General features: G+C 44.4%; 1 protein-coding gene across 1 annotated transcript in view; it reads right to left on the bottom strand.

The window, feature by feature from the left end:
* The window catches only part of dlgap2a (discs, large (Drosophila) homolog-associated protein 2a), a 172,453-nt gene that overhangs the window by 65,025 nt on the left and 80,589 nt on the right, over positions 1 to 26,839 (bottom strand). The window contains exon 3 of the mRNA XM_056426739.1: positions 5,970 to 6,002. Within this exon, the coding sequence (XP_056282714.1) occupies positions 5,970 to 6,002 (33 nt within the window). The remainder of the gene's footprint in view (positions 1 to 5,969; positions 6,003 to 26,839) is intronic.

The raw sequence follows: 26,839 nt of genomic DNA, 5'->3' as shown, positions 1-26,839 counted from the left end.
CAAAGGCTCAAAATGGTCGTATTTGGAGGATAATTATCGTGTATCTGGCAACACTGAGATCGGTTGACCAATGAATGTCCTCTCTACAGTCGGAGCTCGCGCAAGAAGGTGGAACGTAAGGGAGATACCATTTCCAAAACTTGTAAGGGGTAAATACTAGTTTGTGAAAGACCCAGAGAAACACAAATATCCGACGAAGCAAAATCCCGGACGTTTTTGGAATCCCTGCCGGACGCATTTTGTAGGTCTCAAAAAGAGGACATGTCCGGGGAAAAGAGGACGTCTGGTCACCCTACATTTATCCAAACGGTTTCCAATGGCGACTTCTCAGATGGTCCAATCAGATCAGATAAGAAAGAAACCACCTCTGACTCCACGCCTGCTGAGGCTGCTGAGGCTCCCTCCGGTCAGGTGTCCATTTGCCTTCTCATTACTCTAGCCGCTGATTTTGGCGTTCCTGGTGCCTCAGAGCGTCACAGATTGATGGCGGCAGCGTGTGAGAAAGAGAGAGGTACTTCCATTTCAATCTCCAGAACAGATACATCCCCTCAATGTTCACATGCCTGCGCTCAAATTGAAGCTATATTCGCTGAAATATCCGAGGGCGGTGCCAGCTATATGTGCCACAGCGTCCTCCCCGTGGCCTCCTTCATCATGTTGGCCTGATAAGATTTGATATGTTGCATACCGAACTAAAACGGTCTCCCTGAGCGATCAAATGCACTGAAGGGTAATATTAAGTATAAAAGTATCAAAGCGGTTGGCTAAAGCATCAGAAGCGTGTGTGTTGAGTGAAATGGCGGTTATGTGGCTCTCTGTGTGCGTCTGCGACTCGAAAGAGAATGAGGGCTCGAAGAATGCTGAGAGCGCAACTTTGGTTCCTTGATGATAAGCTCTAAAAATTGACTGTCTGCTGCATTTTTTCCATGCTGCCAGGAAAAGGGGGAGAAATAATTTTTTAAAATAGCATGATTTCTTAAGCCCACAAGGCAATCTTCAGATATACTATATATTCTTCTCACTCTCCCTGCTCACTCCCTCTCTTTCTCTCTCTCATGGCTGTCAGTGACACAAAGCTGCTGCATCGCCGTACTCTCAAACACTAAGCCCTTTGCAGCGTGGTGTAGGGGCTGGGAGCTGCGCTGCTACCCGATGTTGCGCCGTTGGCCGTTAGGCTGCTTGGCTACTGGACTGTGTGTAAAGAGCGGTGTAGGGAACACAGCCAGGTCCGCTGGCAAAGGCCGGGGAAGCTGCAGCCCAAGATCTCAGGGTCAAAGGTCACTGAATATGCCAACTCACGCATCGATAGCAGAAACTGCAGCTTTGGGAGGTTTAGACACACGGCACTAACAGGAGCAGTTAAAGATACTTATGCTCTCACAGCTCCTCTATGGAGCACTCAGTGGCAGTATAACACAAATTGGATGGACATGGAGGTGACTTAAAGGTGTACTGAAATGAGAATTCTTCTTAACTTTTGTGGAAAGAAAAAGTTATTCTATGGTTACTGTGCATATTTTGTGCATCGTATTTGGACATTGTGGCACAGGGTGTGTTTAGGCTCGGCTACAGGGTCGGTGGAGCGGGGGGGTGGTTTAGCATCCTTTGGTGTTCGGGGGGAAAAACTGGTGACAGCCACAAACTGAAGTTCTGGGTGGGCCGTTCCAATGGCAGCGGTTGACAGACATTTGAGGGCTTATGTTGCTATGACTAGGCCAAATGGCCCAATGTTGGTGTGCTTATGACCGGAGCACATCATAACCTATGTGCCTTCAGCAGTGGTTATGCACTCTGCGCACTTAAGGACATTTATCCTTTTACAACATGTCTAAAGACGTTACAAACTATTTGTAGAGCCAGCACACAGACATTTCTCCAATGATTCCCAGTACCACTGACTTTAACTCGATTACCAGAAGCCGTCACTTATGGAAACAGTAGAAGCCATTATGGCTGTTGAGCCTGTGTGTTGTATAACGCACAGCATCAGTACTCCCCTCACACCTACCAACAAGCCTCTTCGATATTGGACACTGACCTTGAAGACCTCAATGAGTTTCTGAAAAATAAAAATCTATGCTGGCCAATTTAATATAAGACCATGTTTCTGGGCACGGGGAGGAATATGCATTAGGGCATAACGATATTAGCTACAGTATCCAAGACCTCTTCCATTCTCCTGAGTAGATGGCCATTGAATACATACACGGCTTGATTATGGTGGGGTTGGCATTAACCAGAGATAGAGATGTATCAGTGTTGGTAAAGCACAGTTTGTGTAACCAGCGTAGAACCACACAAGGGAGCTTGGTGCTTGGGGTCACAGTTCAGATCATTGACCTGTGCAACATGTAGAAGCTTGGTTGCCAATACATTCATTCAACAGGGTTGGGAAGGGGGCACCAAGATAAATATGGAAAATATTAAAATGGCATTTCAGGATGAATTCCGATGGACATAATCCAGGCTGCAGCAATGTTTCCCCAACAAATCACAGCAAATTAGTAGCATTTAAATATAATTATTAAGAGACGGGTTTGCCCACTCACCCTTCACTCTCCTTCACTTTCGTTCTCTGTCCTCCTTGATGCATCCCACACACTTCCCGGTCTATTGCATTACAGTGTGTTCTTTTATGTCTGTTTTCTCATTTGGGGGACTTTCTCTCTCCACTGCTTGGTGCTGTGTCTTCTTTGACATCATTGCAATTTTAGGGCACGGTCCATTTCACCGAACAACCAAAAGAAAACGGATGCATCTTTACAAAAATATAATAACAATAGTTTGGGCTATAATAGCTGTTCCTCTAGCAGTTAAAGGCTCACGTGTGCAGATTCTGTTCAGTATGTAGACTACTGCCATGTGTCTCTGTGTGAACCGCAGATTAATTACACAGTTTAACGTTTACCATCACAATGGGAAATATGGATTTACTGATGATCATTATCCGCCAATACCCATACAATATGCAACAAGGGCATCGGCATTTATTATTTTCCCGTTGTGAGAACATTATAAACAACCAGTCCATATTTAAATTGACAGGAAGATAGCTATTAACGTTAGCAGCACCGCCAATGGACACTAAACGGAGGTTCCTTTGGTTACATTATGATGTGTTCAGGCTCAGGTTAATTATAAAGTTATCACGATGTGTTCACAGGTAATGTTGTAAAATATAGTGTTGGTGAGAAACTTGAAGGAGATGTTTTCACAACCAGAAAAATGGATATTAGTGATGAATTATTACCTGTTTACTCTTCCTCTACGCAGTTTATATTTTAAAAAAGCATAATGAAAACTACTAAAGATAAGATTTATTCTCATCAATAAAAGCACAATGTTGTATTTCCTAAAAAATTGAATTGTGTGTTTTTATGAAAAAAAAGGGATCACATTTATAATTGTGGAGCGTTGAAAGGATTTTTTAAAAGGTGGCAAAAAAATAAATAGCCTGAAGATCAGCTGCTATAATCAAACAGCAAAGGGATCTGTATCTGCCAATATGGATCCTCAATGATCAGCAATTAATATCAGCGGCAAAAACAACGTGATCCTATCCGTGACTCTTATCCAAGGAAACAGGAATGAACCCATTCTTTAAAACTACACTTGGACTTTGTAACAATCACAAACTGATAAAGTCCCTTAACAACCCCAAGAATCATAAATATCTGTTTCATATCCTACGGCCTCCTGATGTGGGGGTGAGGGTCCCGGCTGACATGTTGCCCCCGACTCATTCCCAACAGAGACAATGTGCTGGTTTGCACATCAAACTCTCTCTCTCTCTCTCTCCGTCTCCCTCACACATCCTTTCTCTGTCTCTCTCGCAGGACCCCAATTACCTGCAGGCAATAAGGCCTCGGTATGCCGGGTGAATGCACTCGATTCTTCTCCGACTATCTTCAGAGCAAACACACTAACAAAGAGGTTAGGGCTGAGCATTTCATTTGATTTTGAACACCAGTGACAATACTATAGCTCAGTTATAATAAAGATTATTAAATCGCACTATTTTGTACATTGAAAAGCGTACTCTACTGCTCACTATTGTTATAATAACAAAGGCTAAAATGACAAAGACGTTAGCCATGATAACAAACCCACAGATAATTACCCACTGACTCTGCAGTTTTCCTCCGCTTTACGCAGTGTCTGAGCGTCTTTCAGCCGTTTGTTGTGGTTTTATGACAACTTTGCTGTTTGAGTTTACTGTCAGCTCTCCTCAGTCTGATTTCTAGGCACAGCAGGAGCTGTTTTCAGCAACAATAAACCACTCTGATAAATCCACAGTTTGCAACCTGCCCAGGACCGATAGTGGAGCATTTACTTCCTAACTAAACACAGATACTTCCCACGGCAGTGGGAGGAGACCAACACCTTGCTAAAAGAAGTGAAAAATATTGGTCATTTATCAATTGGCCAGCAACACAACTCTGAATGAACGCTTACATATCTCTAAATACTGTTTAGCAGATCCTCTTTATGAGCTGAGACAATATCAATGTTGTGTTAGCTTCTTCTGCTGTCGCAAAGTGGCCATTTAATTCTGCTTTACACTACTTTACAATGTTTTTGGGACTACTTTCTATTTAACAAACTATGCTACCCTTTTGGCATGCACGTGATTAACATTTATTTAATGCAAAGAGGTCATACAATATGCCTTATACCGAAAGATAAGCATAAACTAAGCTAACTTAGACTTCAACACACTGAGTTAAGGGTTCAATACCACACAGTGTCTCTCTTTGTATCCAGGGTTGCTCTCTCTCTGGAGGTATTAGGGACACCACACTTCTTCTCCCTGTGGCCCTCTGGCCACGACGCCCTGTGCAACAAGGAGCAACACCATGGAGGCCCCTCTGGTGCTCCCTTCTGCCCAGCTACACACATGTTTGCACACATAACATACTGTGCACACACACACACACACACACACACACACTCCCTGTCCTTCCCTCAGGCCTCTATTCTCTCCGCTCCCTGCCTGCGCAGTAAGGTCACAGGCACACAATTATCGCGCTTGATTGGATTAAGTCTTAATCCAATCAAGCAAAGCGGGAAGAGCCCCATTGATTTTTGAGACATAGAATAATGCTTATTGGACTTAGGGCATGGTTGATTCCTGGACAAGGTTAAGTCCAAGGGGAAATATCATATCCGTCCCTGGACATGTTTAAGGGTTATTTCTAGATTCACTCCTCTCACTGCAAAATGCAACCAACGCTGTCAGCTCCTGTTGTATTTCCAGGAAATTTCGGGTCACTATTGTTCTGGTGGGATTGTCAGTAGTAGCCGACTCACACATGAAACCCAACAACAGAGAATAGATGGAACACTTGAGCAATAATGACTCGCTGCAGCTGAGGGGGGACTGAAGAGGAACAATCTTCCCTCAGAATGCAATCCATGCAAAGAGAGAGTCTGTGTGTGTGCCTTGAGGATCGAAATGGATGGAGACTTATGGGGCGGATCTGCACTTGGCAATGGGGAATGAGAGTCGTGTGAGAAGTGCATGGACGCTCGTGGAATATGGAATGAGATGCTTACACACATTGTAACATTCAGTGAGATGTGAAGCAGAAGCCAGCGTGGTCAGTCGGCTCTCTGTGTCCTGCAGCCTTCATGCAGTCAGTCGGTCAGGTCGGTCAGAGTCTCCTTTAATGCATAAAGATGGCCGCCTCCTGGGGTTACAATCATTGCATGAATTCATTCTGAATGGCTTACAGTACAGGAAGAGGCATGACATGCAATCAAACCAGGAGGACTCGATCTTTATGTTTTATGTACAGGGTATTTGGCACCTAAGTCCCGGTCCGCACCGTTGCTTTTGATGAAGACTGAAGAAGAGTGTGTCTGCAGCACAGCATCCCCCCCCCACCCCCCACACAGCAGAAAAAGCAAGAAGCCGGGGAGATGACAATGAAAAAAAAAGCTATTGGGGAATGACGAGGCCCACTCACCTTCTGGCTCACCACACAGTGTGCACTGTGATTCTAAACAAGGACCAAAGAGAGACAACAGGGGATTAATAGAGGCCACACATATGAAAGCCCACAATTGTGCATGCGGTTAGTGTCATCGCCGTTCATATGAAAATGTGAACAACTGCTCTTCAGGATGCAACATCTCTCTCCCTCTCTCTTTCTCTCTCTCTGTCGAAACTGAATAAAAACATTACATTTGAACAAATAACATGGAGAACAACGGTGCTTTTTTGTTGTCGCTCCTAATGTCCTTTCACAGTTGTACCAATGTGCAATATAATAGAAACCCAGCCACCGTGCATAATATGACCATCAGCCAAAGGCGGTTGCATAAAAAGACAAAATGGTGCAGAGACAGGCGTCAAAGAGGGAGGAAAAAAACGAAATAAGAAATCATATTGCCTCAATTTATCACTGCCATGTGCACCAGATGCCGTGTGCCACCAATATGAACACGCACACCTGGGTAAGAAATTCAGACTAAAGCAAAGAAAAACTAGAACGGGCACTCGGTAGAGCGCATACCTTCGCATATCACAAGATTGGGCATTGAATTATGAACATTTTGGCATTAGTTGCATGCCAATTGGACAAAAATTTATCGTGCTATGGTAAAAAAAATGATTTTGACCTTTCCATGACCTTGACCTTGACCTTTGACCCGATTGATCCCAAAATCTAATCAAATGGTCCCCGGATAATAACCAATCATCCCACCAAATGCCATGTGATTCACGAAGATTTGACCTGTTCATGACCTTTGACCTTGACCTTTGACCCGATCGATCCCAAAATCTAATCAACTGGTCCCCGGATAATAAACAATCATCCCACCAAATTTCATGCGATTCGGTTCAATACTTTTTGAGTTTTGCGAATAACACGCATACAAATAAATAAATAAATACACGGCGATCAAAACATAACCTTCCGGCATTTTCAATGCGAAGGTAATGAATTGATTGCCATCCATCAGTTTTGGTATTCACATTGGGAAATATCCTTTAATTCAAGCATATAGCAGCTCCACATGCATCATGCAGTTATGCAGATTATGCCAACATAACAGCACACTGCACTGTAAACCTCAATATATCATTCCTATTCCCAGGAGCCAACATAGTGAAGGCACCCTCCAATATTATTTTAATTAAATAAGATTATGAAATGGGTTTTGTTTTAACTGGAGAATGCGCAGAAGGATGAGGACGATGAGTTCTCTTTCCTCAGGCCTTAGTTTGCCCAGCTGACGAGTCCAATCCATCTGCACATTCACATACACAAAACATGTCCATGCAGCCTCAACAGACCGGACCGCTGCCGTTTCTACCTCCCCTCCCCAGGTGACCTTGCTCACGGGCAGAGTGCAGCGAGGACAGCTTGGCAGACCAGCGGACGAATGAAAGAGCCCCCTGACAGGTGTGTTGTCACTGTCAGTCTGGACAGGTTAAGTGTCACAGCCCCAGAGCTGCCTGCCGGTTTTTTTTCTGGACTTCCAACACTCTTTTTCTCTCGTGCCAAAATGCTTTTCTTCAATTAAATGTTGAGGAAAAAGCCATGTCCTAGGATTCAGTTCTCATTGCTATCAGACAATGCTGCACGCTCACACCACAGACGAGCGGAGAACACACTGAGGACTGAAGAGACAATTCCACTGAGTAAACCTGCTTCTGTTGTCACTTTGCAGAAGTAAGTGCATCGCCCTGTCTTTATTCGGTCTGTTCTCATGTGCTGTGGTGGGTCGGTGGAGGTGGGGGTCTGTGGGGTTGAGCCACACTCAGTGACTGTGGCCTGCACGGGCAGAAATCCCAAGCCTGGAGAGAATTTACTAGTTTAATTAGTCTTTTCTACTTCCCACTCCCTACAGTATAATTCCACAGAGTCAAGGCAATTGGCTCTATTAGTTTGCTCTGTCTGTTTAAATTTAAAGTGCTCTTGAAGATCTTTGTGAGGAGCCCATATGGATTTTGGTCAGGCTGCTATTACAGTATGGGAACTGTTCTTGGGTAATTCTCATCTGCTTTCCAATTGAAGGTGAAAAGTGTCTGCCAGCCTTTAGCTGTCAGCTAAACTTATTGTGCTTACGCTTTTGAGGATAAGAGCAATGGCGTAAATATCAACGTGGCCTCTCCACGCCACGCTCCCGCAGCATCTGTGTTAACATTGGATGCAGCTCTGTTGCATCATGTAAACAAAGGAGGCAACCTATCAGCTGTGCACTCGAGATCGCACCGTAGACATAACCACTTATCTTCCCCTTTGAAATAGGAAAACACGCTTTTTTATTTTTGATTGCAATATTGACTGAAAATGAGATTAAATATCACCAACAGCTGGGAGGAAACGTTCAGCTCTGTGGCCATTTCCCTCTAGCCACCCGTTTAATTTTTTTGTGGTGAAATAGGAGGAATTGAATCGATAACTCCGAATTTAAAATTCACGAAACCGCTGTTCCTCGTCCTAGGTGTGAGACGGGGCTGGCTGTGGCTCAGTGGTAGAGCATGTCGTCTCACAAAATTGGAAGTTTGATCCCCTGCTTTCACTGCTCTTCATCCTTGAGTGGAGTTAAATGTATGTACCTGTATGTATGTGACGTTTTTTGAGAAACAGGTCTTCCGACAAAACTTCAGCTCAAAATGGCGATGACGATGTAATTGTTACTCTTCATGTGTTGGAAAATACACACATAGACTACTTTGTGTCTGTGGTGACATCTGGAGTCCGAGTTCAGGGCACGCTGTTAAATTAGAGAGAATAAACGTGGCACTTTGGCTGCTGTCCGTGGTGCTGATCAACTGGACGAGCACGGTGAGCCGATTAATGGGGGCAAAACAATCATCGACTTTGCAATCCAGTGGTTTTGTGTGTCGGCGCGTGTGTGTGTGTGTGTGTGTGCACTCAAGCATTCGCTTGTGTCTGAGGCAAGAAACAAAACGTGCACCGGGGCAAATCACTATTATGTAAAGCTGCTGAATAAGAGAGAATGATTCAATGCTCATTAAAATGATTATGAAATCAAAGAATCGCACAATTGGTCACTTATAATCTGCATGTGTAATCTAATTGCTAAGATTCTCCAGACGTTCTCCCAGCGGTGTGAGGCTGTACCACACACAAGGTAAATGTATATACGATTATGGTTATCATACTTCTACGCATACAAATATAATCTCAGGACACTAGAGATGGTTTATTGCAGTCGTGCTTCAAAAATAGAGCACAAGTGGACTTTGACCTTTTACTGCTTGTGAACAAACAACCAGAGAGGTATTCACAGGGGTCTGTGGGGCCCCCTGGTATCAGCCCATCTCCACACACAACATACACGGAGAGCACATCCTTAGGCCTGATCTGATAATGTACTATTCATCCATAATTAAAGCCTTCGTTTCCACGTTAGCGCGGCTTGCTCACACCTTCCCTGTTGGCTGATCTCCTTCTTTTGCCCTCGCTCTTTCCCTCGCTCTCTCTATCTTTCCCATGTGTGAGATGCAGGTGCTAATTAGCTCGTGCTAAGGCTGTTCTTAGCTTCATCACGAGAATGCAGAGTTATATAAAGCGAGGTGTGACCCCGCAGGTGCGAGGCCTTCCGAAACTTTCATTCGGGGAGTTGGTGAATTACCCAACGACTTGGGACAAGCTGAGAGGAACGGCTCGTGCACTCTGCTTGGACACGAGTCAAATAAAGACTTGTTTATGTCGACTCGGTCAATAGGGAGTCAATAAAGGGAAGTGAACAGCGATCCGCAGCTCGCGTGGACGTGTGCCCACTCAGATGAACCAACGCGGCCGCGTGCTCGCAGGCATGACCACGCACACGTCAACGGACTCACGCAGTTACACCGGAAAACAAATCACAGTGTCGACACACCACCACGCCAATAGCTTCGAGCCTCATCCGTGTGGCCGATCACCAATTTCAGTTTACCTTCCCCTTGACTGGCACAATCCATCTTCAGCGGGGGCCCCCTGTGTAAATGCAGCCCCCCCCCCCCCGAAGCTGATCTAGCACTTCTCAGAGGAGACACGGTGCTGAGCGCAGGGCTGCAGGGGAACTCACCATCGCATCAGTATGAGCGCTGCCTGCTTCCAATTAACCTGCACTGTCACACACATTCACAGGATGTGCTGCACACACACACGTTGTGCGTGTGTTTGTGAATAAGCTTGGCTGCAAAAAAGAATTAAAATACACCGGTGGTATTTTATGGGATCAATATGTGTGAGTCTGAAGCTTCAAGAGGTCATTTGATAATTTGGGGAATGCTCTTGTTTGCTTTCCTGCTGAGAGTGAGAGGGGAAGACTCATGTGTGTGCATTAAATAAATAGCATCCAGCAGCATGTTAGCTTACAACAAAAACAAGTATTATTTGTGAGTTTTAAAAAGTACTGGTAGTTGAATATTTATTTTATTTCATTATTTTTACCCTGTTTCCAGTCTGTATGCAAATCATCGGCTCCAGAAATCTGAAATACTTGTACGTGTGGAGACACAAGTATTTTAGATTTCCCAAATGTCCAAATCAACATTTATAATGAGCACTGTTTACCGGCAGGAATAGTAATTTACTATACCACACAGCTATTATAACACATCGTATAATGTAGATCATGTAATGCATTAATCCAGCTCTTATATTTATTGCATCATGGAGTAAATCATTAAACTCAATGATAATTAGAGAGTTGATTGTTCATTCAATCAAACTTGAGTTCAACGTAGGGCAAACATGTCGGGTACATACAGAATCAACACTTGTGCAACGAAAGCACAATAAAAGAAGATTATGAATCAGAGAAGCACGAGGGAGTCAGCACCTGCAATAAAAGAAACTCTTTGTCAAAGACATTCATAATATTCCCTCCTTGGAGGCAAACAGCTGGCGTCTGACATCGAACAGTAAGCGTTGAAATCATGCCAGCCATCAGTGTTTGCAGATGAAGACGCTGCGAGAAATCTACAGCTTCACTGCAGTCGGAGCCCCAAAACAAGGTGCATCAGGATGAAGGGAAAACAGCCATTCAGTCGGCTCCTGTGGCCGTACGCGGACGTAACAGTGAGGAGCAGCATTAAGCACGACCTCCAGTTACCGACAAGCACTGTCATTCTGCGGCGAGTAAAAAGCCATCACATGTCAAGACTCGTCCCCGAAATATTCAAGAAATATGTGTGTGTGTATAGGTGTGTGTGAGAGTGGCTATGAGGCCATGCTAACTCAAAACCTGAGCACATCTTGCTGCAATGAGAGATCTATAACACTGCTGTCAGCATTATTGCTGATGCTGAGGATTTCATTTCTTGAGTTTGAGTTTGCAAGTGACTGTGGTTCAAATCTGCCCGATACATATATTAGGTACACATTATGTATTGAGGAACAATGAAAACACAGTTCAACTGATATTTAAAGTAAGTCGAGTCTGTGTGCGTCGGTTTAGGAAGTATAATAATATGGATTATAAATCAGAGAATCACAAATATCACTAGTATGGCTAATATCGGGGTCTCCAGATATAGTTGATGGGAACTCGGGATAAGGGTCAGCTAGTTAAGGAAGCCATTGCCATATTAGTGCTTTCATCATCAGCTTCTGATTACGGAGAGGAGCCAGAAGTTACACTTTGGCCGTCGGGTAAGTTAAACAGTAATTATCTACGGCTGACGGAGTCCACCGCCTACAGCATTCGTCATTTCAACCGGTGCAAACAAATCAGCCCTGGATGAAAATGAGAAGCTGGCCGTGTGATTGTTTCGTGTGTTTCTGATTGCTAATAAAAGAGAGAGGGTGGATGAAGAGATTCAATTACATCCAGGTTAATTCAGTACTTTACGAGATGGAAGCGGTTGCTGGAATACGAGTCTCTAAGTGACTGCGATGATCCTATTGACATCATCAAAGTATATGATAATGTTTACAATGAACGTGCCATTTATAACAATCAAGAGTTATCTAATACCAGGTTAAAAATAAGTGTTGTATCGTCCTCTCTGGTTGGAAGCTTCAATGACAATCAGTGGCGTCAGTGTCGAGACGGCACACTTCTCCATCACTGCAGCAGGGCGACAAGTACAAATGTTGACGGTAAGCAAACACAAGATTTTCAGGTGGTTCAAGTTACTATTTAAAATTGGTTTTCAACTAAGTGCATGTCTTAAAAACCTATTCTGTTTGTTATATGTTTGAGTGGGTGTGGAATCATTTAAAATTGCAGCAGCTATGCAGTTAAATCATTCATACTGGAGTACAGTTCAAGGCTGGGAACAAACTGTGTTCACACTGTGGGTGTTTGTACATATCAGGAAACATTTAGTTGAGTGTTTTTCCCCTACATTGGTCCCTGAGCTGTACAGCTAACAGCCTGACGATGACGATAAGAGGCAAACCCCAGACAGGGAGGACTGGATGGATGGATTTGATTGGAGGAAGGTAAGATAAGGCCATTACAAAAGAGCAGGAGGTAAAACATACCGTCGTTTTTCCATCAACCCCAAGGGCCCTAGGTCAGATTGACAGGTCGGTTTCTCTTCCCTCCTAGGAGCCGAGGGGAGTCGAGAAGAAAGGGGGTAGATAAATATTTTAGGGTGGAGGAGTCGAGACGGCATTCAAGTGATTTGCAGCTTCTAAACGGTGCTGAAGTGTGCATGATGGAAAAGAAGAGAAGTGGATGTGTGGAACAGGGAAGGACACGTGAGGTTGGACAGATGGGAAAAGATGGAGGGCCAAAGCGAACGAGAGAGCTGCATCGACAGAAGGAGGCGGAGGGACTTGTGTGGAAAGGATATTGATGGCCTCCTTCACGCCCCAGCAGCCCTCTGTCTTACCGGAGCATCTATCAGGAGCGCTCAGGCCGGGGGCGTGAGCACCGATGACACGTCCCTCACTTCTCCTTGCCCTGCACGTGCACGCCCTCTTTTTTACTCACTCTATCCTCCCATCGCTGTCTTTCACTCATCAGCATTTTTTCTTAACTCTCTCCCAGATCAGAAGCGACAATCCTTGTGAGCCGCCGTGTGTTTAGTTTGCAAAGAGGAACCAACAGCAACATGATGAGAGTCAGTTATTTACTTTAAAGTACACACCAGTGCATCCCAGGTCAGCATGATGTCACGGACATGTTGTATAATCTGAAGGTTCCTGCAGGCTCCAATCAGAGTTGCAAAAAGTGCCAATCAGACTGTGACAATCTTGTCATCTTTGGGTTCAATTCATCTAAAACGTATTCTAGTAAAAACTGCAGCATGTGGAGTATTTCATTGAATCATAAATCTGTGACATCCATCTTTAAATTCATGTGAAATAAGGTCAAACCTTTACAAGAACTGCATTACCTCATGCCCAAATATGGAGAAGCTGACATTTCTACAATAACAGATGGAAGAACGAGGTTGAAAAAAAAGCTCCCCACATGTTTATAGTCTTCCTTTAACAGATATAAAGATGCGGCTCTGTGGAACTATAACATGATTTCACAGTGAAACGTTGATTTCACCACACACGTGCGAGTGTAGGGTCGTGAGTCAGCATGCGCCGGGTCTCTAATTAGTGTTACACATTTCTTTTTACAGGATACAGTCAACATCCTGACTGGATTGATATGAAGCTGAATCGATGCCAAGCCAACGCAGCATCACCGTTTGTCGATGTGCGTCGGTGACTCATCATTTTAAAAATCCCTCCATTCGTGAAAGGCACTCCACCGTTCCACAAATCCCACTTCCACAGACACAAATCATTACGGCTTGCTTTTAACTACACGTGTATTGGATTGTACAAGGAAAAGCGAGGCTTTATGTCCCACAACTGTTATTTCTATGAATCAATAAATGTAATCATTGTCGAGCTCTGTTGCAACTCGTTGCCTCCAACATGCGTGCGTCACCGCGCTCGATAACAGCGGAAAAGAGTCAGGTCAGTCAGCAAGGGGGCTGTTTGACTCATTCAGACATTGTAGTGTTGTGGATGCAAAGCAAACAGGACAGAAAGGGGTAAGAGACAGGGAAGAGCAGAGTGTATGTGTGCGTGTGCGTGTGTGTGTGTGTGTGTGTGTGTATGCGGTTCTCTGGAGGCGTGTTTCTGGTTTGTGTAACGGCTATGGAGCTCAATTCTTGTGGGAAAAACACAAATTCAAATAGTTCAGTTTTAAGGTTTTTTACTGAAATGTCAACATAAATCAAGTACACATATTTATAATGAAAAAGAACTTGGTCAAAGTGGGCCGTCCTCATGTTGGCAGTCCTCGTGTTGATCCAACTCGCCATCGCCATCTGAAACAAAGGGGTATCACCTCAAAAACCTGACCGCTGTCTACACCCAATCAAAACAGGAAGTGGCCTCCCATGACCCGGGTATTTATCAGGACATGGGTCCTGGATTGGTCAATTAAATGATTTGCCTTCATGAGTCAATCAGTGGGTTACAGTTGCCTCATAAAACGGGCGGAGAAACCACATGACGGAGTTCTCCTTGTTTCAATGAGGTTCTATTAAGGACCAGGGGATGAAGAAGGAATGAGTCTTGATTGATGTGAGCAATTTGGTTTGAATTAGAATCTCATCTCACGGCTCTGAGATTTTTTGTAGAAAATTTGATTTTCAGGCCCAAGACTAATTAAGATTAATGTTTAATTTGTGAGAACACCACATTTACATTTACATGACAATGCAAGTCAAGGCCCGTCCAACCATCTGGTCAGACTTGTGATGCTGTTCATTAATTCTTTGATGAGATAGTTATTATAGTGATTTTAATTCATAGCTCAAAGATTGTCAATCGTTCTTTTTGGACAAAGTTTATCTACAACTTCTTTTGTGTTATCTTTAAACAACAGTTTGGATCTTTTGCTTTAACTTTAAACAAATAAAAAACATATTTCTCAAATGTAACAGTAGCCCAAGTAGAACATAACCTTTAAGTGATTCTGTCACAGCAATATTTGTTATGATTAGCTAACATTAGCAACCATAAGCTATAAACTACTGGTCATAAGATAAGATAAAACAAGATGAGATGAGATAATCCTTTATTATTCCCGCAGTGGGGGATATGTGCCTGATTACAGCAGCAGTGCACACAAGAAACAAGTGATATAAATAATAAACAGTGAAAAACAGTAATAAAAACAGTGCTGAATCCACAGAAACTGAATATTATATATACAGACAATAAATATAACTATTTTGTACAATGTTCATATTGCACATGTTGAAGTGAGGTGTTTTGTGGTGTCCTCGGAGCTCAGCTGGTTGTACAGTCCGACAGCAGCAGGAAGGAAGGACCTGTGGTTCCTCTCCTTCACACACCAGGGGTGAAGGAGCCGGTGGCTGAAGGAGCTGTGCAGAGCTGCAGAGCGTCCTGCATGGAGGGGGGGGGCTGTCCATCGGGGATGAGAGCATAAAACCCAATGCCATTCCAATTGCCTTTGCCATTGCCTGGCCCCAACATAACACACGTTCTCATGTGCCAGTGGGTGTCTAGATGTCAGAAGCAAATGCCCAATGTCACCAGACTCACCAAACTTATCAATCTATCCGGCAGGATGATGTCATTGGCACCGGGCCTGACTGGTGGTCCAATGGACTGAGGGGACCAACTCTCATCATCTCCCGTCCAGATTTATAGGGCTGCCATGCACATATTTTACACAGGGGCATGGAGAGGACAGGGGAGGGAGGGAGGTGGAGAGAGGAGGTGGAGAGTGGAGAGAGGAAGAGGGAGGTGGAGAGAGAGGGAGCGACAGAGTATTCACTGATAAATCGCCCTGCATGACTATTCACTCTTTAAAGAAAACTCTTCTGGCTATCAGCTCTCCCAGCATCATCAGATATCACATTGTGTGTGTGTGTGTGTGTGTGTGTGTGTTTGTGTACACAATTCTACATCAATGGGGAAATACATGCTTTTCAACTTCTGTTTATTTCTCTCTTACACACTAGGACCAGTTGTGAGTCATCCCATTTGGAAAACACACACACACACACACACACACGCGCGTGCACACACACAGTCTCGCCAATTCTATCACATCCAAAGAGCAACTTGCCAAACCCTCCATGTGTTGGATGCAGATGCAACAGAAAATGTGGCATTGCCAGGAGGCGCCCTCTTCACCTCCTCCCTCCTCTGCACTCCCTCCCTCTCTCGCTCCATGTCGCCATCGTGTCACAGCATTGTTCCACGTGATCGGATGTCTGCGTAACGACGACAGATTGGCACCCGGCGTCTCCGCACAACAGATTTCACAAGCCACACACCTGCTGTTTTTGGCGCAGACCGCTCCGCCCGGCATCGGGACGCGGTGCAGATGCCGCAGTGCATGTTTATTTGTTTATGTGCGTGTGTGTACTTTATACCTATTGTCCAGGGTGTTGCATTATGCGCCGTCTCCTGGACTGGGCCTAATGGGGTGTAGAGGAGAAAGCAGACGAAGCAGGCCCAGAGGCAGCGTGCGATGTGTCTAACACCTGGTCAGCCTTGTCACCGGGCGGCCGTATTGGATCGGTGCCGGGTCCGTCTGTCTCTTTGTTCACCAGTAAATGCATCCTGAGTAGCGGCTTTGCTTACAGCTAATTATTGTTACCCAAGATGACAAAGTGTATGAAACAAGTCTGTATGATGAGTACTTGTCTAGCATGAACAAAACGAAGTGTGCCATTTGTCTTTATTTAAATCGCTACTTCAGCAACATGGACAGCGTTCACGAACTGAAAGTATTATTCCAGTGGGATCTAACATTGCTCATTAAAGAGTTGTTATTTAATGCTGCCTAAAGTCGTACAGGATTTAAACATGTTTTCCTCAAGATACAAAAACCTTCAGCTCAGTTTGACAGACTGTTGTCTTTTGTCAACTCAGATTATTTTGTACCAAACTTTTTTTTAAACTTTATTACAATCGTTATACACGCACATTTAAACTTGAGCTCTGCATTGAACCCATTCTAAGCATTAGTAGGAGCGGTGGGCCAGTGGAGCAACATGAGACAGCTCAAATATACCACATCATCGTCACCGCCTGTGTTCTTGTATTATAATCATAAAGTTGTAATTCAATATTCTACGAAAGAAATCGACCTGTCTGCTGTCAGCAAAACCACCAGATGTTCATTTAGCACGATGATTACATTTGCTAATTCTGTAAAGCAGTTTGGGGTTGCCTGTCGTGACAAATAAATTATTCAAATTTGTTTTGCCTTCAAAAATTACCACACAATTCCACATATTGCTACCTTTGTTTTTGGTAGAATGATCTTCACGACATTCTACACCATCAACAATACATATGTAGGCTGCACTACGACATCAACGCCCTTTTGCCAATGACCTCAGGCAGGAGGAGGAAATACGGAAGCCTCACAGCCACACACATAAATCATCCTCATTGGTCCAGGCAGAAGTGTTTGCTTTAATGAATGGGTGCGGATGCAGTTCCTTGTGATGGTAAATTAAACTCTCCATTCCCTGCAGTGTGATTGCAGCTCCACCGACCTGCTACCGTCACCCTGCTATTAACCACCTCTCTCCTTCTGTCCCCTGTCGTCACAGCAGCTTGAGGGAAACACATCCATATAGGGTCTACCCGTTAGATACCGCAAGCGTTACTGACGAGGGGGCGTGTGCTTACAGCGCCAAACCCAAAGGGCGACGAGGAAGCCGACACCGGCCGGTTCACGTGCGATCGAAGTCAGAGGCGAGAAGTGGGGAATGCCGAGTAAATCAGTAGAGCATGTCAAAAGTAATGTGAAAGGCCATACAATGAGGTCGTTAATGACCAAGGACATTTTTAGAGATGCTCCTTTTCCCTCTGTAGCCTAGCAACCCCAACACAGCTCTTTCTTGCTCTGCAGTCACAGGGAAGACAACGCTACCTCAGCTGTGGCAGAAGACAGGGGAAAAAACTGACGCATTTCTGAGAAATTACATGCGAGAAGAGAAAGGAGATAAATGCTGCGCATATGATGCGAAAGAAGTGAGAGAGGAGACTAACAGATGGAAAGAGGAGGATTAAAGGGACTCGCTAAAGAAGAAGAAGAAAGAGTCATCAATCCCCAGGCTCAAAACAGCAAATCTATGGAGACTCTCAAACGGGTGGAAATCCCATACACAAAAGCCACTGCAGTTATGTGAATTCAGACACACACATCATGGCTCTTACATATCTGCAGACGCCCCGTTGCTATGACAATGGGTGAAAAGGATGAGGAGGCGAACGAGGAGTTTGAGGAGTCTCCTTCCTGTGCGCAGAGTGTTTCCCCTCGCACTCTCCTACTTACAGCAGACGCATAAAGCTCCTCCGCCTTCTCCACCAAGACGGATTTAATGTGGCCCACATCCACTGCAGAGAGAGAGAGAGACACCCGTGGAGGGAGGACGCCCACCCTCTCTTCTCGCTTTTCAACCCATGGTCCTCTCTCGCATCTGTTGCTTATGTTTGAAGTCAGGGGTTGAAGCATGGGGAAAGGTTCGTTTCTGACAGAAACATGAATATTACATGATGCGAGGTCATCCTCAATATGGCTCATGGAGTCATGGAGTCGTAGCTGAACCGCATCTTTAAATGTGATAAATATTAAAATCGATGGCCTCTTTTATGTCCTCTTTACGACTTTATAGTCATGGGCATCAATCGCGGCGCGTTATTTCTTTCAAGCTCAACTCCTCAAGATGATATCATCAATTTATTGATGCAGCCGCTCATTTAGTTTCATCTCCTCGATTTGACCAAAGTGTGGTCCAGTCGGTGATAGATGAGGGAATGGCTCGCTGATGCAGAGTCTGAGTAGGAATCCCCACTGTTCCCTCGCAGGCTCACTACGCATTGATCAGTGGGCCATGTGGATGGATGGGTAGTGGTGGGCAACCAGGCATGCATTACCCAGAGGAGCCCCACCCACACCGTCACATCAGCCCCCAACACACTCTGGGAGCGCAGCCTATATTAATAGAACGTGTCCACACACATCCTGAAGTCAACGCACATGTATGCTACTGCCCCTGTGGATGCTTGTGGCACAAATGTACTCAATGCATACGTTTGAGAAGTGACCGTCCATTGTTTTTAGCTCCTTGATAGACCGAGGGCACTCCAAAAAAACGTCTGGAGTGTATTAACCCTGACCTTGTAGTCAGAGTGCCTGGGTTAGTAAGATCTAACTAGCAGGCCGAGAGCACACGGGTCCATCGGAGCTGTCTTTAAGTAGCCATGACGAAGTGGGAGCTTTGATTAAAGCGCTAAAATAAAACACATGCATGTCAATACAAGTCTGTGCCGAACGATCTACCTGAATGTGGCTCACAGTATTCACCGATGGGATGAGAATCTCTTGTACTCAAAGTATCACGTCACAAAGAGGTGTTCAGGCTGTATGTATCATTCATGCAAGAATTAACCTTAAAGCCCCCACCCAAAAAAAAAATCCTGCCATGTAACACACAGTGAGTACTCGTGTCCCACATTGTGTTTGTGGGTGATGTTTTGTGTATAAAGTGTATATATAAAGTGAGGCCTGCTGCAGCCGTTCTGATTGGACAGGCTGGCAGCTGCGACCACCTGTGTTCACACGATGCTGCTCTACCTTCAAATGCCACTGCCATGTTTTCACTTTCAAGTCGACAGGGAGCGGCAGCAGGGTGGATGGAGAGAAGCTGGTTTAAACCAAAGAAATACACGGGTATGCAGCGGCACATGAAAGCAAGTGAGCCCGTCGCACGAGCTAAATCGGAAATTCGGACCTCCCCCGTTACGATTTTATGCCACATTTTTTCACACGTTTTTTTCTTTTCCTTATCGCAGCCTTTGTTTTGAAGCAGTACAGCCTGTTTAATCCCGACGCTCTAAAAGTCGACTGTTTCCACCCACACAGTAATATAGCTTCACCAAATGTTTTTTTTCCTGGCATCCACGTGCTGCAGAGATTTCGAGCTAATCACAGAGTGCAGCGCCTAAATCTGCTCGACGCAGCGACAAGCCGCTGAGGCGCCACGCTGGCCATAGGAAATAATGGGTTTCAGAGCTCAGTGGTTCTGTGACATTCTGTCTGAAAGGGCCGTCAGTGAGTGAGAGATGGAAAGAGAAATGTGGAGCATTAAGAGAAAGAAATACTCAAGCAGGGGCAAAAAACTAATGAATGTATGAATGAAAGGGTATGAATAATATTGTATTCGAAAGATCCATTCACTCGGGCAACGTATTTCTATATTCTTTCCTGAGAATTAAAAGCAAAAGTATTTAACATAACAATGATGTCGCAGTGTGTTTACTATTTTGTTATTTTCACGCTTCTCTGAGTGTTATCAACAGACTGAGACTGCAGTTTAAAAACCAGCCCTGTTTTTGAGGTCTGAAGGCAGCAGTGGCGGGCCGTCAGGGCCAGCAAGGCCTTCTCTGCTGGCCTAAACATCATCAGAATATATATTTTTTTCTAAATATATTTGCCCACAAATATGTATTCACTTATTTCCCAGAGTAAGAGTTTTTCTCTTAATTTCATAGCGTTCCTCTTGGTTGCGCTGCTGCCAGCGCCAGGTTGAGATTTGGAGGGCTGGTCTTTATCTTAGATCTTTTATCCAATCATATTCAGCCATCGTGTGTTGCCAGGGGGCTAACATCTGCCCTTAGGCCTTCAGAATCAACATTGCGGGCGCTGGTAGCTTCAAGTGAATGGGAATGACGATGTTGTGTCAACCAATCAGCTTTAGAGTTGGCTCCTCTAGGCCTTCGAGAAGGCCCCGGAACCGGCACAGGAGCAGCGAGCAGGCGGAGTGCTGCACGTCTTTTGATTGGATTACCAATATTGAGAGGCGGGGTCTATGGGCAGGTAGATGCAGAACCTCAGAACTAGGAAACTGAATTTGATAAACGAAATAATTCGCGTACTACTAAGCTGTTTGTTCAACCCACAATGGCGGAAGGAGGAGAAGATATCGATTTGGTCGAGGATATAATTATAAGGCCATTCTCAACGAACTTTAAGACCGACGCTGACGCTACAAAGCCCGTCACAGGCGGGACAGGGGTTCGTTCGCCACTTTCAAAGTTCCAACTACGAGCGCTACCGATGGCTCAGGCTCCGAGAAGCTCTGCACACCGGACTGCTGGGGATGCCTGTTGCAAGTGATCGATTTGGTGTTGGGAGCCACACTGGCTTTGCAAACTTGAGTTGTCTAACCGAGGCAGCAACGAGACACTAGAGTACGACTCGGCACCTACAAGCATCGGTGCTTTGACAACTTTTGGGGACACGGAGCGGATCTACAGATCAACGAACAAGCGGCAACGGAGCTGCACAATGAACAGGTGAAGAACAAGAGGGACATATTGAAAAGACTCATTAATTGTGTCATGTGTTTGGGTAAACAGGAACTTTCATCTTCATCATATTTATATCGATGTATGTGTGTATAAATACACACACATACATCGATAGAAATATACATATACATGTACGATACGATTCTCTGAATTCTCAGTGTAACTGAGGGTTTTACGTTACTTAATAACACAAGAAACACGACAACTTTATCTTTTTCCGTCTGCTCCTTCACAATAAAAGCCCCGCACCGGAACACTGGTGAACTAATATCTTACATTAGGTTGTTCAGCTGTAGTAAGACGGCATTGAAGACCTAGATAGAAAATGCACGGCCCGCCACTGCAAGGTAGGTATGGTTATTGTAAGCGAGTCCCAGTGCGAGCGCCCCACTGGCTAATCATAATAATTACCCGATCCTTATATTATAAACCCGTAACCTTCCATTTATATCATAACGTTATAAAAATAGCTTCCCTAAAGCAGCACGCTGTATTATTATTTCCCTTTGTCTCTTTACGCCCTCTTCATGCCCCTGTTGATCCAGTTCTCTGAGTTCATGTCTGGAGCATGATTTAGATTCTGAATCGGAAATTGATTGGAACGAGCTTATCGATTTCAACTTTTGAGGTCAAAAGCAGGATCGGCGATTCTCCCAGTGATTATCTTTCTCTCCACCCTCACACACACTTGCATATTACAGTGAATGGGTGCTGACAGTTACTTCATGGTGCATTTAGGCGTATCTCGTAAACTGAGGAACTTAACCTGTTGTTGTGGAGCATTTGTCAGTTTGGTTAAATCATTGTACATCCTATTTGCAATATTGTCAATTCTAAATGCATTCTGTATTTTTTACTCAAATCTTTAATAATATACAGACATCCTGGATATTAAAGAATAATCCAATTTACCCCAAACTGTCCCTGTGCTTGCATCATCTTTTTTTAAACAGCAAAGGATCAGATTTTTTTGTTTTACGAAGTCATAAAGGGCAGGTTACTAGGGAGGTCCCAGCGAGGAAGACCAGAGCAGCCCTAGTTTCTCTAACACGATTTAGGACCCTCAATAACAGGCAAAATATGGATTTGCATCAGCGTTTCACACAAAGAGATAAAGGTTGAGTCTCGTCTCCATTAGACAGTCGTCCCTTCGAAGACCGCAGAGAGAGAGATTGATGGCCCGGCGAGAATAAACAGCTGCAAGTTATGGGAGCGGTCTGTCTGTGTCAGAATCAGCCCTGACTTTCCCAAGCATAAAAGTCCAGTCACGACTTGGCTGGTTGTGGCCCAAAAACATGCAGTAGTACAAAAGTCTATCGTCTAATTTACAAAGGAATCTCTGCTTCGACGTGTGAATCTTCATGGGGTTAAGCCAGAGACCGGGTCTGCCTGAGTCATTTCATACAGACACGTGAACATCGCTCTGTGGCTTTGACACAGAGACATGGAGTCTCAATCACAGCGACACAGCCGTATAGAATTACTCCATCCGATCAAAGAGCACTTGGGGGACAGGCGCACTTCGCTTATTTGAATCTTTCCCACAATGCTGGTGATTCACGCTCCGGAAATAAAAGCCATCATCCACTGGCAGTCCGTAGCCCAGGGTGACTTAATTAATGGCAAGCACATCAACTCCCATATGCGGAACATGCCTAGGAGTTTGCTTGTCGACCAGCATCTGCCAACCCTGCGACGAAATATGATTCCAATCAACACTGTAATGCTTCGAGGCCCTGGACCTAATCAGCCTAGCAGGAGCCACAACGGCAGGAATGATGGAACAGCTTGTGTGTATGTGTTATTATTTCACTTTCTATGGCAGTAAATAAATCCAGTATTCTGATCAAGGATGTTTCTAATATAAGAATTGAATGGTGTTTACCAATGGGTCGCACCAGACGGTCTCCACATGAATAATAAAAGTACAAACGCCTTTGTTGTAAGTGTAAATAATGCAAGCATTGGAAACCGTGGTGCCAAAGAGGCGGGCATGGCGCTGTGTGTGTTTTCATTTTGGTGTGCGATTAAAGCATTCCCAGGTCTCTCAAGTAAACACACAAGATACTGCAGGACAGTCCCACGTATTAAATATGTAATAAATGAGAGCTGAGGCGGTCCTGGAACGATACACTTTTAAAGCCCTCCGGTAACTGCCAGCTGCTTCCAGAACAGATCAATTCAATTCAATTCAGTTTATTTGTATAGCCCAATTTCACAAATTACAAATTTGTCTCGGAGTGCTTTACAATCTGTACACATAGACATCCCTGCCCCAAAACCTCACATCGGACCAGGAAAAACTCCCAAATAACCCTTCAGGGGGAAAAAAGGGAAGAAACCTGGAGGAGAGCAACAGAGGAGGATCCCTCTCCTAGGATGGACAGATGCAATAGATGTAATGTGTACAGAAGGACAGATTTAGAGTTAAAATACATTCAATGAATATGACAGAGTGTATGAATAGTTCATAGTAGGCATATTCCACGATGGAGACCTCCACGATCCATCAGGCAGATGGCGGTGGGGAGGAGGAGGGGCGGAGTCTCAACAGGACAGTGGCGTAGTCATGAGCAGGAATTCCACGACCCAGACGATCCATCAGGCAGATAGGATCTATGCCGTCTCATAGGGTCCGATGACCCCATGAGACGTAAAGTCAAAAGGACTTCCGGGAGAAAGCAGAGTTAGTAACGTGTGATTGAGAGATGAAAATTCATCCTTAAGGAGAGAAAAAGAGGAGATAGGTACTCAGTGCATCCTAAAACGTCCCCGGCAGCTATAAGCCTATAGCAGCATATCAAGGGGCTGGACCAGGGCAAACCTGATTCAGCCCTAACTATAAGCTCTGTCAAAGAGGAAGGTCTTAAGTCTACTCTTAAACGAGGTGACTGTGTCTGCCTCCCGGACTGAAATTGGAAGCTGGTTCCATAAAAGAGGAGCTTGATAACTAAAGGCTCTGGCTCCCATTCTACTTTTTAAGACTCTAGGAACTACAAGTAGTCCCGCATTTAGTGAGCGTAGCTCTCTAGTGGGGCAATATGGTACGACAAGCTCCTTAAGATATGATGGAGCATCACCAATCAAGGCTTTGTAGGTTAAGAGAAGAATTTTAAAAGTGATTCTTGATTTTACTGGGAGCCAGTGCAGAGCAGCTAGTGCAGGAGTGATGTGATCTCTTTTCTTAGTTTTAGTGAGAACACGAGCTGCAGCATTCTGGATCAACTGGAGGGACCTAAGAGATTTATTAGAGCAGCCTGCTAATAAGGAGTTGCAGTAATCCAGTCTCGAAGTAACGAACGCGTGAACCAATTTTTCTGCATCTTTTGAGACAAGATGTGCCTGATTTTTGAAATATTACGTAGATGAAAGAATGCAGTCCTTGAGATTTGCTTTACGTGGGAGTTAAAGGACAAGTCCCGATCAAAGATAACGCCAAGATTCTTTACAGTGGTGTTGGATGCCAGGGCAATGCCGTCTACAGAATCCACATCACCAGATAATTGATCTCTGAGGTGCTCAGGGCCGATTAAAATTACTTGGTTTTTCTCTGAGTTTAACATCAAGAAGTTGCAGGTCATCCATGTTTTATGTCTTTAAGACATGCTTGAATTTTACAGAGTTGGTTGCTCTCCTCTGGTTTTATCGATAAATATAGTTGAGTGTCATCTGCATAACAATGAAAGTTTATGGAGTGTTTCCTGATAATATTGCCCAAAGGAAGCATGTATAAGGTAAATAAAATTGGTCCAAGCACAGAACCTTGTGGAACTCCGTGATTAACGTTGGTGGTTATCGAGGCGTCATCGTTTACAAATACAAACTGAGATCGATCTGATAAATAGGATTTAAACCAAATTAGTGCCGTGCCTGAAATGCCAATCGACTGCTCCAGTCTCTGTAACAGGATGTCATGGTCAATGGTGTCGAATGCAGCACTAAGGTCTAACAAGACCAGGACAGAGAGGAGTCCTTTATCTGCTGCCATTAAGAGGTCATTTGTAATTTTCACCAGTGCCGTCTCGGTGCTGTGGTGTTTTCTAAATCCTGATTGAAATTTCTCAAATAAACTATTATGATGTAGAAAGTCGCACAACTGATTTGCGACCACTTTCTCAAGGATCTTGGAGAGGAAGGGAGGTTAGAGATCGGTCTGTAGTTAGCCAATACCTCTGGATCCAGAGTGGGCTTCTTCAGGAGAGGTTTAATAACAGCCACCTTGAAGGAGTGTGGTACGTGGCCTGTTAGCAGAGACACATTGATAATATCTAATAGAGAGCCACCAATTAAAGGCAAAACGTCTTTAAGCAGCCTCGTCGGGATGGGGTCCAAGAGACAGGTAGACGTGTTCAAGTAGAAACCGTTGAAAATAATTGGTCACGGTTGATAGGAGAAAATCCTCCAAATATACACCAGGGCATACAGCGGTTTCCAAGGCCATTCCACTTGAGGACAGATTGGCACTGGTTATGGGCAAGAGATTATTAATCTTGTCCCTAATAGTTAAAATCTTTTCATTAAAGAAGTTCATAAAATCATTACCACTAAGGTTTATAGGAATGCTCGGCTCCACAGAGCTGTGACTCTCTGTCAGCCTGGCTACAGTGCTGAAGAGAAACCTGGGGTTGTTTTTAATTTTTTCTATTATTGATGAGTAATAGGCTGCTCTGGCATTACGGAGGGCCTTCTTATATGTTTTAAGACTATCTCGCCAAACTAAGCGGGATTCTTCGAGATTAGTTGAACGCCATATGCGTTCAAGCTTCGTGACGCTTGCTTCAGTTTGCGGGTCTGAGGGTTATACCAGGAGCAAACCTCCTCTTCCTCACTGTCTTCTTCTTCAGAGTGGCTATCGAGTCCAGTGTCATTCTCAGAGAGCCTATGGCACTGTCAACAAGATGATCAATCTGGGACGGACTAAAGTTAGACCAGGAGTCCTCTGTTATATTGAGACGTGGTATTGAATCAAATACAGAAGGAATCGCTTCTTTAAATTTAGCTACAGCACTATCAGTTAGACATCTAGTGTAGAAACTTTTGACTAACGGAGTACACTCCGTAGTATAAATTCAAAAGTTATGAGGTTGTGGTCTGACAGAAGAGGATTCTGTGGGAAGACGTTCAAATGCTCAATGTCAACGCCATAAGTAAGAACAAGATCAAGCGTGTGGCCAAAGCTGTGAGTGGGTTTCTGTACTCTCTGACAGAAGCCAATCGAGTCCAACAAGGAGATGAATGCAGCACTAAGGCAATCATTATCAACATCCACATGGATATTAAAATCTCCAACAATAATAACTTTATCGGTTTTAAGAACCAAACTTGATATAAATTCTGAGAATTCAGATATAAACTCTGAATATGGACCTGGTGGCGGTACAGAATCACAAATCGAATTGGCTGTAGTGTTTTCCAGGTTGGATGTGAAAGACTAAGAACAAGGCTTTCAAATGAGGTGTAGTGTAATTTTGGTTGAGGATTAATTAATAGGCTCGATTCAAAGATGGCTGCTACTCCACCTCCTCGACCGGTGCCTCGAG

This window comes from Pseudoliparis swirei, chromosome 11 (genome assembly GCF_029220125.1).
Source record: "Pseudoliparis swirei isolate HS2019 ecotype Mariana Trench chromosome 11, NWPU_hadal_v1, whole genome shotgun sequence".
Taxonomy (NCBI): domain Eukaryota; kingdom Metazoa; phylum Chordata; class Actinopteri; order Perciformes; family Liparidae; genus Pseudoliparis; species Pseudoliparis swirei.
This window is presented reverse-complemented; position numbering and strand designations above follow the sequence as displayed.